Raw genomic sequence first — 18328 nt, 5'->3', positions numbered from 1 at the left:
GTAGATTAGCCAAATTCAATCAGGATTGAATGAAATATAAGAAAATTGTCAATAAATTTAAATTTTCTGAAATCTATTGGTAATTTCCTTTAAATGATAAAAAACATTTTCAAATCCTTTCAATTGTTTCAGTTCCAGTTAAACCTCAAAAAGCAGGAAAATCGCCACAGAATATCCATTCTTCTAAAACAGTAACACCCCCAGCTTCTCCTGTAGACTCACAAGAGATCAAACGTTCAAAAGAAACGACCCCTCCTCCACCTGTAGAGTCGTCAGCAGAAACATATTCCACAGAAGATTCTGAATCTGAGTCTCCAGTTAATTCAACTTTACAGGAACTAAGTCCAAAAAGAAACGAAATTGTCACCAAGTCAACCCCAACTGTAATACAAAAAAGGTCAGAAAGTGTGGAAAACAGTCCTACAAATGAAAAGGAATCTTCAAGTTCTTCCCCAATATTAGTGTCCAATCAAAGCAGTCCAATCAAAACACCAGAAATAATTCACACAGTATGGACAGATGAGGAAACAGAAAGTTCACAGTCACCTATTTCAGACTCAGAGCATGAAGATATGGGCAACAAACGTGGAAAAATTGCAAACAAAATAATTGAAGAATTTGGAAAGCCTGATGGGGCGAGTACTTATGAGGCTGATGACGAGGGAACTGAAAGAAGTTCTGACCAATTAAAGAACCAGCGTGTTGCAAGCGAAATCATAAGATCTTTTGGTAAAGACCAAGAAGATGCTGAACAATCTAAAAATCAAAGAATATCCGGTGAAATTATTAAAACTTTTGGAACTAATCAAGATGAAATTCAAAAGGACAAAAGAGTGGCAGAAGAAATTCTTGAACAGTTTGGACAAAAGGAGTCTTCTGGTAGCAGTGATAAGAGGGTGGCAGAGGCGATCCTAAAAGAATTTGGTGAAAAAGACCCTGAGAGTCAAAATGTACCAGAAGGCAACAAGGACCAACGCATAGCTGAAGAAATGTTAAAACAATTTGGACAAAAAGACTCTGGAAGTGAGAATAGATCAGAAGGTAAAAAGGACCAACGAGTTGCTGAAGAGATGCTGAAACAGTTTGGTGACAAGGAATCTGAAGGCAGCAAAGACCAAAGAGTTGCTGAAGAGATGCTAAAACAATTTGGTCAGAAAGACCCAGAAGGTAACAACGATAAAAGGGTAGCTCAAGAGATCCTAAGAGAGTTCGGTGGTAAAAAAACTGATGGTAGAGTAGATGAAGAAATGTTAAAAGAATTAGAGAAAAATGAATCTGAAGGCAGCAAAAACCAAAGAGTAGCTGAGGAGATGCTAAAACAGTTTGGCCAGAATGATTCCCAGACATATAACCTGAATAAAGAATCCATTCAGATCGAGAAAGAACAAACACCAGTTGTGAAGGAGTCTGCCTCCATGGTTTCAAGATCTCCAGCTGATAATACTTCATCTCTCAATCCAGATACCAACCAAAAAAAGATTAGTCCAGGATCTGATACTTCAATTGATTCAACTGAAAAAGAAATTCTGCAGAAGAAAAGAGATTCTCAAGAGTTCTTTAAACCAGCTCTGGAGAAGAAACAAATGTCTTTATCAGATTCCAGTAGCAGCTCTGGATCAGATTCAGATTCTGAGACAACTTCAGGATCTAGTACAGACAGTGAAACTGACGTTGAAACTACACAAACAAAATCGTCATCTGTTGCAGATGAGAAACCTACACTAACACCAGAACCTTCAAACATAACTTCAGGACCATCATCCACCACGCCTCAACAATCATCTGTGGCACAACATACTTCAGTTATAGAACCTTCCACAAATATTACTGACTCTGGAGAGCAAAAAGCTACAAGCAAAACTAACGGTAAATATTATAATTTGTTACAATAAAGGTAACAGGCATTAATGAACTGTACAGGCCTTATGTTATAATTTCCTGGTATTTTTGAAAAATTACGTTCTGAGATTACTTGAGTTGTTTGGTTGAGAAAGAGAATAATAATTTCTTTTTATTCAATTACATGTAATAATATTTTTTTTATATTAACAGATGTCTACAATATCCCTCGCAAACCCATTTGCTTTCCCCTCCTCTCAGCGTAGTATAGAATCCTTATTATATTTGTCTATTAAACACAGCACACTCACTCCCACATCTATCCCCTAAATAGTATTTTATGTTCAGTTTGCTTACTTTAGGTGCTTGACACATCGATAGTTTTACTTGTACCATAGTTAAAAACTTCATAAAACTTAAGCAATATCACTGATGCATTTTTGAAATACATGTTGTTTTTGTTAAATATCCATCTAATATGTTGTTTTGTTTGTTTGTATGTAAGAATTTTTTTTTCTTTGTTAGTTTGTATCAAATACTTCTAAGCATATTATAAATTCAGCAGGGGAGGTAACCTTGCATGACAAAAACATTCATTATGTGCTCACATCTCAGTTTTCAAAAGAAATCACTGTATCCATAATTTATATCTTTAAAATATACTTAATGTTCTTTAATTCAGCTGTGTCTGAAGACAGCAGTTCTGATTCTGATACTGATTCAGATAGTGATGATTCCAGTAGTTCTGATTCAGTGTCATCCACATCTGGTTCAGATAATGAGAGTGAAGTGAAAAAGACTGGAGACACACAAACTGATGAAACCAAACCTGAAGTAAATGAACAATCTGTAGAAAATGATAAAAAGGAAAAAGGTGATTAAATTTTATATTAGTATTAGATCTATCAGTAACTCTTCACCATACATTTCTTTTCTTTTCTTTTGTAGTCAATTTGATTTATGAATTTTTCACACTCTGTGTCAGACTTTTATTTCACTTTTGTTATATTTAGTCAATTCCTTATTCTGTTTCACTTGATATATAGTGATATGCCATGAAAACACACCACTTTTATAAACGAATGACCATAAATCTTGTTTGAGAGATAACTGATATTGCTATTCTGGATCAGGATGATATCACATGAGCATGTTGTTATCACCATCAATTACCTAATACACAAAACATTCAATTCAACAGAATGGCAATGATTTTGTGGTGCGGAGACATGTGTTATAAAATGCAGCTTTTAAAAAGCTGGGTTTAGTGTAACTCCTACAGTTCTATGGAAGACGCAACAGTATGCCACGGTTGACACCTGAACATTAAGAACATGCATTAGTACCAGAGCTGTCTCCCAATGGTTTAGATGTCATCTCACTATCATCCTGAAACTGGCAGATCATTTCCACAGACAGGGTCCACAGAGGATTGGCCAAGATCTGGAGGGAAAGCCTAAGAATGCCTCAATAAGACAGACATGTCATATGCAACATCTGTAGCTTCCCATACTGCTGCTACTGTGATGGGTTGACATGGGTGTATCAGTGCTGACACTGTTCTTAGCAAACTAATCTCTGCTGGACTGCATGACAAACACTGTTACTGATTTTTGATTCCACTCTTTGTGCCTACACTTGTTAGTAAAGTCAAGTTGTGATGGCCCCAGTGGGTTGTTGTTGATTTTCTACACTGGTAAATGTCCAGCCAATAATCAAGCCAAAAATCACATTTCAGCTGCATTATGTCAGCACTTCCAAGTCAAATCAATGGTGTGTTTTCATTGTGTATATAATGCTCGCTAGTATTTTATATTTTATTACTGTTTCATTTTAACACAAGAATAATGGGTTAAACTTTTACAAAACAATAATAATAAATTATCCATCCACATTTTACCCTTTTAGTTATATATTTCAATTCAGATTTTTGATGACTTTTCAAATTTAATTACAAATCATTAATACTAATAGGAGGAAACTTAATTTGTAATCTGAATTTTCAACATCACTGCACTTTATCTGATTAAATGTATTTAAATTTGTAATTACTAATTTTTGATTGGTTGAATCTCTTTCCTACTTCAGGTTCTGAGGTCAATACAGAGAAAGAACTAAAAGATAACCCATGAACTTTGAACTACAAACTTTGAACCCTGTGACCTTTTATTCTTGTTTTCCTGTGGCTTGGCACTGTATCATCTCTTCTGTGCTTTTGTAGAATTATTTCTGTTTTACTAAATAATATCTTAAGTATTCTGTTTTTTTTGTATGTATACACTTATTTCAGTCACTTAGTAGAACCACAATAGCAAAGTTTCTTATGGTAATAATTCTGGTGATTTTTCATCTGAAAGCCCTTTTTTTAAACTTTCTTAATTTAGACCATTATTTGAGGATATTTTACTGTACTTATAATGAAGTATCAAAATAACAATTTGTGGTTATATGAACATTTTAAATGAAACGTGGTATCTAAGAGAGTAAGAATTATCTGCCTCATAGATACCACCAAACAATCAATCCAGTCTCTCATGTCCTTGGGTTTGTTTCAATAGTAAAACGTTTAATTCATGTAAGTTTTACACATGCTTTGTGAAATATAGTGCCTATTGGGCAAGAACATGAATCTATTTTATCTCTGAAATAGAACAATGTCATTAAGGTATTGTATTACTTCAACTTAAGAATTGATTGGGGCACAAAATCCTTGCATCTTCAGATAGCATTTACAAATTGGTTTGAGATAACATGATATCATGTCCTGCCCCGGGACCATTGACTGGATGGAAACTTTGTGGGTTTAGAGTGAATTTAGTCTTCTTTTTTTTATTATATTATATAAAGTGCTTAGGACTGCATCCTTAAATAACGCTACACTATTCATCTTACCATGTCCATCTCTGTCTCAAATTGGTAGCGGTACACTCATATTGTAGACCAGCGTCCTAAGCAATGGATAAAGATTCACTGCAATGTAAGGATGTGTTACTGGTAGTTAAATCTCTGTGTGTGAAATAGCTTTATTTAACGTCCGCTTCCACCGAAGTGATATCGTTAATCTGTCCCAGATATGTATATTTATGCTTTTTGGTGGATGTCTTAAATTCTGAGGTCACACAGGATGTGTTTTGGCTATTTTAGGACATGACCATATTGCCCAATTTATGAAATTCTATGGCTAGATTTAAATATGGTGCAAGTTGTAGATAGATAATAATACTTATTGAAAACAATAAAAATCGACATTAGACATATAGAGCAATAGTTTAATAACTAAATTGAATCAATTTTGAAGAAACATTTATTAACTTTTGCATAAATAATTTAAATAAAAGACTGCCATTGTTTTGTTTGAGGAAGGTAGTAATTAATACAAACAAATATGATAGAATTAGAAGTCTGAATGAACAGATTTTTTAAAGTAAATATTGTTGTGGTTAGCTTGAAGTTTAAAGGTCCTGCACTTCTTTGATTTGGAGCAAAATAAAGTGTTGATTTAGGTTGATTTGATGTGTTATTATAATTACTTATGAAGCATTTTAGTTTTGAAATATTGAGTGGAAGACCTTTACGATTTTGGCTTAAAGGGTTGACTGTCCTATTGCATCATTGGCTTTATCTGCAGACCTATAAGTTTGAAAGAAGAGGGATAGTCTGCTCACAAAAAAATCTATTATTTTATTTTTATCACAAATCAAAGAGGGACTGCAATTTTAAAATAAAACTTAGAAATAAATATAACAGGAGATAAATATTAAAATGTACAAATTATAGAAACTGTCATTAAAATTTCATGTGTTACAAATGATTTTTATAATGGACCTTATATAATAGACTTTTCATATGGATTGCCATTTATGTAAATATTTGTTGTTTCCTGGCATCCCCTATTTTTTTTTTTACAAAACTATTTTCATAGCTATATAATTTTTTAATATATTGCACCAAATGTTAGGATAAGTACAGTGAAACCTGATAAACGAAGCATAAAATTGAATATATTTTAGACTATTAAATTAAATTGAACCTTGTAATTTGGGCTCCAGTATGATATTATCTTCCATTGAATAACTATTCAGTAGTTTATGGTAAAAAATACAGAAGAATAAAATTGACATTCTGTCTCTGTATTTAACAAGATTTTACTGTATTTATGTATGTGATATTTTCTTGTAGTTAATGTGATAGTCTAAGTAGTTTTTAACCCTATATATAAAGCATTATGTGATATTGCAATATATTTTCAAAACACCTGTATGTGATAATTGCATCCTTAGTGCAAAATATACCCATAATGATATCAAAGATATAAATTCAATTCTGCCTTCATGGCTGTGCATTGCTCAAAGATCTGAGAACCCTCTTATATTGTAGTATTATTGTTTTTATATATGTAGTCTAAAAAAGCTGTCTTGTGATAAAAGAACCTTGCATAAAAGTCCCCCATAGGTATGACATATGATAAATGATGAAATGTGACAGAAATTAACCCATGTAAGTGACCATCACTTCAAAACAAAAAACACCCAGTAGTAAGTTGGTACTTGGCTGGTTAAAAATTAAAAGAATTTGGAGAAATTATCAATTATTATATTGGTCAGTTGTCTGTCATATTGCATCAGTTGTTTACTAATACCATATGTTGTCGCTATACTCTTGTGTTTTAGACTGTGCCTTACTTTGTCACCTTTTAGTAGATTTATTGTGCCTTGAAGTGTCTTTTTGATCTCCTTATTTATCAAATCCCATCACTGTTGTGAAATTATCCACCCGTTGCTGAGTTGTTAGACTTTTGCAGTTGGGTGGGATTTTTGAATATCTTTAAAAATATAATCATTCATATAGGGTAAATACCAATTTTGAATAGAGGACATTTAAGATTTACACATAATGTATCATTAAAGGTACCATATCTAGCACATTCAAAATTGTTCTGAAATCCGATATTTTTAGCTACATTTAAAGAAAAATTACAGCATTTATTTATTTTCAGTGCACTCGCTTCAAGTAATTAAAGTAATTACTTATTTTTTAATGCACCTCTTAAATTTTACAAACTCACTTAATTTTACACTAACATCTAAATTACTGATAAGTGGTTAATGTATTTCTAAGTGCATTAAGATATATTATAGCCTATTCCAATTATAAGAAATACTATATTGATTGGAAAATGGATCTTTTTATTACAAATATTAATTGTGGCCAGTCAATCAAATGACCCATTGACCCACTTCCACACATATTTATACCAGATGATTGAAACTGAGTAAAAGTTTGGAAATTGAGAAAATTTGGCAAGATGAAATTTATTCTGGTATAAACCAAAGAACCATAAAAATTGTGCCCTCAGAATAATTTTTGTGTGAATTGTCAAATCCATAATAAATCCAGATTCTCATTTGGAATATAACTCTGATTAAAATATATAGTTCAATACAGATTAATGCACAAACTGAGAATATTTTGAATTTTATTTTATTGTGATAATTATTTATTTTGTAATATTAATTATTATGAGTAGATATATTTATGTTGTTATATTATTATGAATAATAAAAAAAAATAATGGAAAATGGGATTATTTTAATCCGGAGGCCTACTCAGGCATCTAATGCAAGAGGATATCCAATGAAGCTGGATTCATATTATACATTTTAAATCAACGCTTTGGGTATTTTATCCTAAGTGTGGATCATAAAACAGACGACTTTTTATCGATGGTTAAGAAAGGATTATATTCACATCGAACCCAGCCACTGACATCTATGACTTTCAACCAATGATAAAAAATGATAAGGCCGAGAAAGTCACGAAAAAGTTTATCAATTCTGTAACTTGCCTTACCTTCTGACTTCATCAACTCATAAAGTTAAAAGTTGTATTTCCCCGAGATTCGCGATCCTAAATAAATAATGAACATTTAGAGAATATACCCAAACTATCGGGAAAATATACTTGTTACCAAAACATTATACTTCTCGAGATATTTGTTTGACAGACGGTCGTTTCGGTACCCTCCATCGCCTTCAAGTTTATGTGAACCATTGAAATTCTAGGGTTAGGGTTAGAGATGTAATCTTTCTGTAACTACATGACCACGAAGGCGCTTGAGCAAGAAGTTATTTTACAACAACCGCAACAACACTGACAAACCTTTTATTTGGAAAAGATAACCAAGCGGTTCCTTTTAATCAAATAAGTTGTGTGTCATATTAAAACATATATAAATCTAAATAAAGTGGCACTGCCCCACACCATTTTTTAAAGCCGGAAGCTAAATTGTCAAAACTGCTTTAACTGCTATTTTCACGATCACGTGAGACAGCTGATAGTGATAAGATATGCACCAGTAGTAAGGTGCCCATCAACTGTTTCCATATAACAGGTAGCAAGTATGGGTAATCGTAATCATTGCTTCGTGCATATAGGTAAATCTGTCAAGGCAAGAGGAAACATTTGCGCACCCACCGCCCCCACCCACCCTGCTACACCACTATTCACAACACTGGTGCCGTGCAAAACAGAATCTTAAATTATAAGTTCACTGTTAATAAAAACCTTTTAACCAGCCCATTTTAAATTAGTCACTTCAAGCTAAGTTTAACACACTTCTCACTAATGCACACAATTCAACTAATGACAACGTTATTAAACATAACAAGTTAAGAACTTACATCCTTGTTAAAGCTACTACCATTGACCACCAGCCACCTCTTTGCCAGTTGGACGTTAAACCCCCTTTCATTCCATTGTATTTCTCTTCTCTGTAATTAACAAAGACCACAGAAGTGTCATTAATTCCCTCGCACTCCCACCCCTAATTTAGTTCGCACCAATTAGATATGGAAAGACAACACAAACTGAAACTTCACACGGAGTTTTGATAACATCTTTGTGGACCATGCCTGCACCACTTAAATTAAAGTAGCTAAGTCTCTAACTCAATATCATCCAAAGTCTTCGTCACTGAAAATACGAATTATTTGTGAATTTAAATCAACCTTGATATTGTGATCTTACCGAGAAAAGATGTGCTTCTGATATCCAATATATACTCTTCAAAAATAGTAGGGGATATTGAAAGGCAAATACCTATGCAGGTTGTGATATGATAAATAGTCATGGACACCTGACATGCTTTGAGAGTCTGTTCACAGATGAAGAACTGATCGCCCCAACAGAACCACTGAGCTGCACACGTGACACGCAATAGCGCCACACACGCGGGAGGAGTTCATTGTCAAATTTGACACTTCAAGGAAGGGTTGATGAAAACTGCCGCGTGCTGGTTTATCTATCCATGTTAGCTTTCCTATCGGTTCTTGCATAAGATTTACTGTTTAGCGTATCTTTGCTTTAGTGTGTTACGTTTATTTTCATCGGGAGACGTTTTCGTCGACGTCAACGTTAACCGACAACACTCCAAGAATAGGCCGTGGCACTGCAAGGGGAATGGGCCAGATTGCCCCAAATCGTGATTGGGCAGTTGATTAGGAGCATACCACGACGAATTGCTGAATGTCTGAGGATTGGTGGAGCAATTACTCATTATTAAGACAAAAATCAAAAACGTCCATTTTCACTTTTGACAATGTATCTCTTTGCGAGTGAAATGGGTATATAAGAGTATATAAGACAAAATAAACATTTTACGATTGGTACACGAAACGTGTACCATAATGCGTTTCAGCGCCATTTATAACAAGGGACTCGAAGAACGAGGCTAGACATAATCCACAAGTCACGTCAAACAGTGACGACATATTCTTATCTGGAGAGCATGCGCAATAAATAGTATCGGTGTAGACTGGAATAACGAGACGCTAGAGATTGCCATTCGATTGAGGCTTTAAATTGTCGGCAGCTGAAACATCTATCGACTTTTGGCTAAATCTACGAGCGTAGAATTCTCCAACCCAGTGGTTCTCAACCTTTTTCCCAACGGTACACTTTGGAACACATGGAAAAATAGCGTCACACCTGACTAAATATACATGAAAAATATTTGAATTTTGCAAAATAAAAACATGTAAGTCAGACGGCATACAACTGTAGACAGAGACTAAATCAAATAAAGAAAAACACAGCTATGAACTTACCAGTAGACCAAAATACTTAATTGGGATCACGTGGTTTTTCCCAGTTTCTTAGTGTGCCGTTCAAAATTTCGCGGCACACTCAGGAAGATCTCGCGGCACACTGGTTGAGAATCAGTGCTCTACGTAGTGTAGTCTGTTTAAAGGTATACAATTAGTAAATAAAAGTTATCGATCGAGTTATAACACAATGCAGTTGATAAATGAACAAATAAAGAAAATTACTTTCCTCCTCAGATGCTGTGAATCCCGAAGAAAGTGCCAACAAGGAGAAACGATCACCCCCAAAGGATGACACTGTTGCTTCGACAGAAAATCAAAATGGCGATACAACAACCACTGCTGAAGAAAAACAAGTGAATGGGAAAGGGAAAACGAAGTCGGTGAGGTTTCGCAATACTCCTGAACCAATGGAAAACCGGGTTTCAAATGGCCATGCTGAAACAGAAGAAAATGGTAATAGCATCGGTTTTCATTACTAACGATTTCAAGATGGCGAATCTCACTAAGTCAGATACAGAAGCTTTTTTATTTCTATAATATTATAGTGTTCGAGACACTGAGGTTTCACTATGTTTTTAAAGTAAGATTTATACGATAGTAAATTATTTAGTCGTATGTTTGTCTCAGGTAAAATGTCAACCAAACTTTAAAACTCATTATCTTTCTCTACAGATGATGGCGAAGATGAAGAACCTACAGTGAGAACGTTTTTATCTAAATCTGGTGTAGCGCCGAATAAAATACATGCTGGGAGTATAAAACATCTTCTGGATGATAGTAACGATATACAGCTTGATGGTATATACCTCGAGAAACATCAGGTAAGTCGTGGATAAAGCAGTGTATACAGTGTTCTGTACATTTCTGTGGAAAGGGGTCCACGACTAATCTTTGCATCAATGATTTCCAATCATTTTTTTCAAATTTGCCCAAGTAACCGCAGATGGGCGCGGGATCCATAAGTTGAGTTTAAAGGACACTCAACACAAAATAGTTCATTTGGGTAATTATTTATTTTTAATAATTCGATTCTGCCAAGCTGTGACCGAAAGCTCGAGCAGCCACAAACAACCCACAGGGTTAGACAGGGGAGCCATACCCTTTGTCACATAGAAACATGGGACCAAACCATGACAATTTAATTGATGACAGACATGATCAAGATTGAAGGCGTTGGTTACTCATACTCATAGCATAATGTATGGCGTATACCTGTCTTCTGTTTCTCGGTATAGGTGCAGAGAAATAGGACGTTAAACCCCATTTCATTCATTCATTCATTGAAGGATTATTTTTTTATTTCATAGATTGAAGAAATATGTGATATTGTAAAAGAAAGAGAAGATTTAAAAACATTAAGTCTACATAATGCTGGTTTAAAGGATGAAGACTTGAACAAAATATCGGATGCATTAATTTGCTCCCCTTCTGAACCCGTGGTAAGTAATACTAACCATTTTATAATAAACTAGGTGAGTCTAACACCGGACTCTGTGGAAGACCAATAATTTCCCAGAAGTCATATCTTACTTTATTCTAATTTAATGTATCGTGTTATCATATTACAGTGACATCCACGCCGTTGAAGTTTTGCTTTTATGTAAATGCCACGTTGCGAATATGAAAGTTTCTCTTTTACGATATTCATATTTTCGATTAGTGACGCATTAGTTTTAGCCAGTGTCTGGTAATATACTAATATTTAGGAGCAGGGACACGAGGATTAGGATTTTGATATCTGGGTTAAACTGGCAATAAGTGGATTGCGCTTGTCGATTAACCTAATATACTATTCAAAAAAAGTAGGGGATATTTGATTTTGGGGGCATAATACTAAAATATGCAAATGACTACGAAAAAAGTCACTATAGAACCTAACAGAAGAAACATTTCCAGTTACATGTGACGCCCAAACGCACCAATAGCTACCGCATGGAATGCAGGTGATGCTTGGGATCCTCATGGGGGTCCAACCCAAGATTTGCACGACTCTGACTTTGAATGTTACAGTCATTGTGGCATTGAATTCCAGGGTGGAAACATCAGTTTAATTGTTTTAGTGACCAGAAAACAAATTTTAATATGCGTCGGCTTACCCAAAATGAAAGGTTACGTGCCCTTGGCATGCTACAGATCGGCACAACACAGGCGGTTGTGGCGCGGACGATGAATATTTCTCAGTCTGTCATAAGCAGGCTATGGTCCAGATACCGTGATACACAATCTGTACAGGACAGACCACCCTCAGGTCGACCAAGGGCGTCAACTCAAGCCCAGGATCGATTTATCCGTACCTTGGCCTTGAGAAATCGTGTCATCACAGCAAATCAGATCAGCGCTCGTCTTCAAACAGACACTGGTGTGAGAGTGAGTGGCCAGACGATTCGGAATCGACTGCATAGGGGTGACCTTCGCGCCCGACGTCCTCGCGTGATCCCTTGTTTGAGAGATCATCACATTCAGGCAAGACGTCGTTGGTGTAGGGATCGTCAACACTGGGATAATCGACGCTGGAGCAATGTGATGTTTTCAGATGAGTCAAGGTTCACTGTTGATTTTTTGGACAGACGTAGGAGGGTGTGGCGTCGTCGAAACGAGCGCTTCCAAGACGTTAACGTCATCAGACATGATCGATTTGGGGGTGGTTCTGTTATGGTGTGGGGAGGCATCACTGTTGCTGGAAGAACGGCTTTACATGTTGTTGCAGGGCGTGTTACAGGCCAGTACTACCGGGACAACATCTTGGCAGTCCATGTTGTGCCGTTCGCACGACGTCATGGCCGCCGTTTCATCTTCCAGGATGACAACGCAAGATGGCACAGGGCCAGGATCGTTACAGGTTACCTCCAACAACAGAACATCACCACATTACCTTGGCCAGCACTGAGTCCCGACCTCTCCCCCATCGAGCATGTCTGGGACATGCTTGGACAGAGGTTACATCAACGTCAACAACGTCCTGCCAATGTCCAAGAACTTGCTGCTGCGTTGCAACAGGAATGGGACAATCTGGACCAAAATGACCTTAGACGTCTCATTAGAAGTATGCCACGTCGGATCAATGCTTGTTTGGCAAACAGAGGAGGATTTACCCGTTACTGACTTGGTTGTGATGCTGTGGTAACTTTGCTGTTTGACCCCGGGTATCATTTTACCCTTATAATGGTCAGTCTGTGCCTTACTTAGTCTAACGATCATTTGGAATAAATCGATGAATGTGAACTTCATTTCATTTTGTCATTTGTTTCTTCGTCAGTTTCATTAGGTGACTTTAATAACACTTAAAAATCAAATATCCCCTACTTTTTTTGAATAGTATACTAATACCATGTACTATTTTGTCACACGCTCCATTTTGGTGACATTGGCTTGAATTTCCTATGGAAATTGTCTTGACCGTAAGAATAGACACTGGTTTCACGGTTGAATCGTCATGACAGAGCTTGTTCACATTCCGATCACTCTTTAGTCAGGTTCAGTCTGTTGCCATTTACACCCCTGGGAACTTTAATCTGCTTTCATAAAATTGTATGGCCATATTCTAAAGTTTTATATCCCTCCACGGACTATAATATTGTCTCGGTTTTCGTCTATAATTGAATTGTTAAATCGTGTTCTATTACGTACAATATTTTGTGTCTTAACATATTGTAAACTATTTTTAAAACTTTAATTTTGAGTAGATGTTAAATTTCATGTTAAATGAATTAACCAGTAAAAGTATGGAGTTTCTGGTGGAGGTGATGAGAGCTGAACCAACCCTGGACATTTTACTGTAAATAACTATTTTTTCTTATCTACCAACGAAGCTTGAAATAATGATTATAATGTTTATAGACAAATCATTGGATATATTTTGTTTCCTAAGAATCTAGCTACGATCTCAGGATGTCGCTAATCTGTCACTCGAAAGTCTTAGATGATTTATGTACCAATGTCTACCTTGAATGCTTTAGTAGTCATTTTGGTGAGAGATACAAAGAACGGTTTTGATTGGTCGACGCTTTAGACAATTAAATAAATTAAAGAAGATTCATTTACTTGCTCAGATTGTAAGCCAAATACCAGAACCCACGCATTCTTAAACTGAAGTTAATATTTCACTCAAAATTATTCACCTTATGTTAACTAAAATATAGCCTTTTATCAAACTTTTGTTGTTTTAATGTATCAAATACATCATTAAGAAACTATGTGCAAAGTTGTGTGTTTGAAAGTTGAGTAAATTCTTAACAAGGTCTGAGAATGCTTTGTGAACTCGGGGCCTGCGGATCTATTTGATGCGATGGTATTGTCCTTGGTCTTCTTTATAGGCCTATAACCAATTGCGTTATCATTATTGTAATAAGATGTCGTCAATCTTTTTCAGTTTACAGGGTAATGAAATCGGAGATGAGGGAGTTCGAATTCTAGCAGACGGCATAGTTGACATACATCTTGATGCAAGGCAGCGAAGGAAAAATTCGCTAATACGTCAATCATCCGAACTTCAGGTCGTACAAATTCATGCTCATCAAGATGGAAGCGTCCCACAAGCCCCACCACAACGTCGTAATAGTAGTTTATTCGATCCAGCACGGAACGCAAGATTCTGTCGTCTTGGGGAACTGGATCTAGGCGATACTGGACTTACCGATGACGGAATGGAACACGTTGCTAGGATGCTGGAACAAAACGTCTACCTTGAAACGTTGAGTTTAAGCTCGAACATAGAAATCGGTAAGAGAGGATGGTTACGATTGAGTAAAGCCTTGGAAAAGAATCGCAGATTGCAGACGTTAACTTTGGATTTCAATAACATTGGTGATGACGGGATAACTTTACTATGCAGAGGTTTAAAGGACAACCGAACAATTAATGCAATAGATTTGGAAGAGACTGGCATTGGTGAACGGGGTGGCCGGATGTTACTTGAACTTTTAAAACGCAACACAACGATACTGGACATGACCTTGACCCCTGGTAATAATATTCCAGAATCCATTCTTAACGAAATCAAACGTTATTTACTCTTGAACCAAGCCGCGGACGGTTACTAAGCTATGGGTGATAAGATTAAATAGGATTTAAGTTGGGGACTGGATAAAATGAATAATAGTTTGGTTTCTAATGGTAACAATATACAATATTGGCTACACAACGTCACTATATTGGAATAAATTGGAGGTACAAACTTCTTGTCTACAAATTTAATGTCAACTGAACTGTACAGTTTTATTGTAAAATTGTTTTATGGGTATAACCTGCATAATATTATTGTCTAATACTTTCTACAAAATATCGAATCGGTGAAATATTTGTCAAAATTTACAATTGTTTTGATAACTGTTTTTTCTTCATCTAACTTTTTTGCCCGAATCATTGACATTATATCATCATCGTGGGCAAATCTATCACTTAACATTTATCACAGATCTTAACGTGCATCCTTTAAGAATAACTACCGAGTATATAATTTTAATGAAACTTTTCTTAATAATCATACACAAACTGTGTCAATTGCCATAATCTTCAGGAATTTATCAAATGCAAATTAGGACCAAATCAGAACGTTTCATTACCCCACCGAATAGAATAAAACTGTCAAAAAATTGTTAATAATAGTTCGGAGGTTAGGTGTTGAGGGGGGGGGGGCATTAAATAATAATTAACAAAATTAACACACCTTTATAGGATCGAATCAAAGGGTTTCATCCCTACACCGAATAACAGGAAGTAACCCGAAAATGTTTAATAATATTTCGGAAGAGGGATAGGGTGGGGACATAATTATACTTAATAAAGAAATATGTTTAAATTTATTTTAATTTATCTAAAGTCATATAAATATATATTTGTAATAACATTATTGGCGAAACCTTAGTTTGGAAGCTAATACGTTGATAAATATGAGTACATTCCATTTTGTTATTATTTTGTAATACACCTATTTATTGGAATATTTATTTAATAGGAGAAGATAATAACACGAAAATACAGAGAGTAACATTATATGACATTATTAATCTTATATACTTTATACAAAACATTAATGATTTAAACATAATTTATTAAATATATTGTTATTTAATATTGTTATGATATTATGATTGTTAACTAATTATTAAATTTAAATATTAATTTGATTAAAGAGATATTTTATATTTATAACGTGTTTGTTTTTGTTGATAATTTAAAGGGACATAATGGTTTGCAGAAGAAAAAAGTTAATATTGAGAGCTAATTAACTCGCCCGAAGTTAGCCTTTCAGTGATAGTAGTGACCAAGCGAATATTCACTGCTGATCCAGTTTGCAAATTAAAAATTTGGAGACAAAGCTGTATAGCCATCGTCCAGATAAAGACATTTTAATTGTCCGTTTACCAGTTGTCAAATATTTTCGTGGATTTCACGTCCAGAAGCGAAGAAGAGGGTTTAAATTAGTGTGTGTGTGTGGGGGGGGGGGGGGGTGTCTAGAGTGTCGCTCTGGCCGGTCACTCCTGTCCTTGCGCTGATCATAGTAAAATAAGACTTGTCTGCGTGACTTGTCCACCCTCGGTGGAAGCAGACGTTAAACACTAATATAAGATATTTTTATCAGTTGATTGTGGCATGTTTGTCTTTTTGGGGTTATAAAGAGTACGATCATTGGGAAGTTCAAACAAATCTTTAAGGCCAAGGAATGTCATATTCCTGAAGCAATGGCCCGAGAAATCCCTCTTTGCCCATTGCTGGATTGGCTTCTGATACTTGAGCTTTTGAGGGAGTGTGTCTATTCTTTCCCTTCAATCAAATATATCCGAAGTACAGCAACATGACAGCCCTTCGTTTAATCTGAGGTCTTCCCTAAAACTTTGAACAGTGATTTAAGGTATTAAAAAACGTTTAAAGCCCCATTCGTCTCCATACAGTTTTGTTTACATTGTATCAATGTTGATACAATTAGTTTTTTCTGCAATATTCTGCTATGCACTGGTTAATTGGGAATAATAACATCGTGAGTCATGACGTAACATTATGTAAACATATTATTTGGTCCAATGTGGAGCTATGTTTAAAGCGTGATCAAATTATTACGCGGTTAGCTATTGGTTGTTAATCGGACTATTGACCAGTCATAATTTGGAACAGAAATTTGCTTCCATTAAAGCAGTGTTTAGTGGGATTAGCTCTAATCAAACGAAACACTGCGGGGGGTATGACGAATGGCGTATATTTAACATTGAAAATTACTTGTCTGATACCGTACAACTCCCCAAGTTTGGTCTCAGAGTAGCAATTATTTAATCATTGACTTCAATGTTAAATGGCTGTAACACCACAGGCTGAAGCGTTTTGCTCAACATTCCGTTGGTTCCAATCTTTATAGGCATAGAAGACCGAATTTGAAAACTCCTCATCCTAATTTTGTAGAGGGTTGACCGTTTGGATTTTTTTGCCACAGGGATAAGATTTGATGTTTATTTGGGTCAAAATCTCACTTCCAACACAATGATTGCTCTGCAGAAAGACACTTTACACCCCCTATCCACCCGCCGTTACATAATATCATCAGTATTACCAACAACTGCTATGAAATTGGAAATTGATCACTTTTCTCCAATTCTAGACCTAAATGTCAATCAAAAATGCTGGAAGATGGGAGAAAAAAATTAAGGGAAAAATTGCCTATTTATAACTCGCACTACATTCGTAACCATCATGAAATAAGGGGAAATAATTACTAGTCTTGGTCCTATACACCTCACATCTTGCTGCTGTCTGAACATATCTGTTGTTATCTAATAAACAAACATAATGTATATTATGAATAGATGAGCAGTGGGACATTCTGCAAACAAATAATACATTACCAAACTGCGGAATTTCAGACTGAAATTTAAAAGCACATGAATTTTGAATTCTACAGAACATTTTTATTTTTGAACATAAAAGCATTCTGTAAAAAGATGAGATAAATTCAATATAAATCAAACAAGAAAATACTCAAAACAGTAATATTAGACTTTTTAATACTTTCGTCGAAAACCACACAGTTTTCTATGTTAACGCAGTTTCTAGACCCAAATTGTGGTCAAATCTAAGATGTTGAAACATGCAGTGCCTGTGAATTTTAAAGTATCTCCCACATAACTGTATATACATAGGACAATTAAGTTCAGATAATCTGATTATGTAACACTGCATGGAATCTGATACATGGTTGACCCTGACCTGTCCAATGATTTACATCAGTGATGGTACCTACAACTTTCCTTACCAAGAGATATGCACGCCACGACAGTCAACATACAAGCCATTTAAATGTTATCTCCCAATGTGAGAGCCATAATAAACACTAGTCTTATTCCGTTTAGTCCTGAAAAAGAGTTATTTCCCCTGTATCACGTGCCTTTGTAACGAAT

General features: G+C 35.4%; 1 protein-coding gene across 7 annotated transcripts in view; it reads left to right on the top strand.

Annotated features, from left to right (window-relative positions):
* The window catches only part of LOC126812009 (glutamate-rich protein 3), a 49715-nt gene extending 33752 nt beyond the window's left edge, over positions 1-15963 (top strand). For 5 of the 7 annotated variants that reach the window (XM_050538127.2, XM_050538149.2, XM_050538138.2 and 2 more), the window contains 7 exons: positions 133-1866; positions 2522-2713; positions 10179-10397; positions 10617-10765; positions 11252-11383; positions 13628-13719; positions 14314-15963. In XM_050538127.2, coding sequence (XP_050394084.2) covers positions 133-1866; positions 2522-2713; positions 10179-10397; positions 10617-10765; positions 11252-11383; positions 13628-13719; positions 14314-14983 — 3188 coding nt within the window. In that variant the 3' untranslated portion in view covers positions 14984-15963. Of the gene's footprint in view, positions 1-132; positions 1867-2521; positions 2714-3927; positions 5743-10178; positions 10398-10616; positions 10766-11251; positions 11384-13627; positions 13720-14313 lie in introns of those variants that run through there. The other 2 variants (XM_056099231.1, XM_050538159.2) reach the window with 2 other exon arrangements.
* The last annotated feature ends 2365 nt before the right edge of the window (positions 15964-18328 follow it).

The sequence above is a fragment of the Patella vulgata genome, chromosome 1 (genome assembly GCF_932274485.2).
Source record: "Patella vulgata chromosome 1, xgPatVulg1.2, whole genome shotgun sequence".
In the NCBI taxonomy this organism is placed as follows: Eukaryota; Metazoa; Mollusca; class Gastropoda; family Patellidae; genus Patella; species Patella vulgata.
Note: the sequence above shows the minus strand (reverse complement) of the source record. Positions and strands in the feature narration are given on the sequence as shown.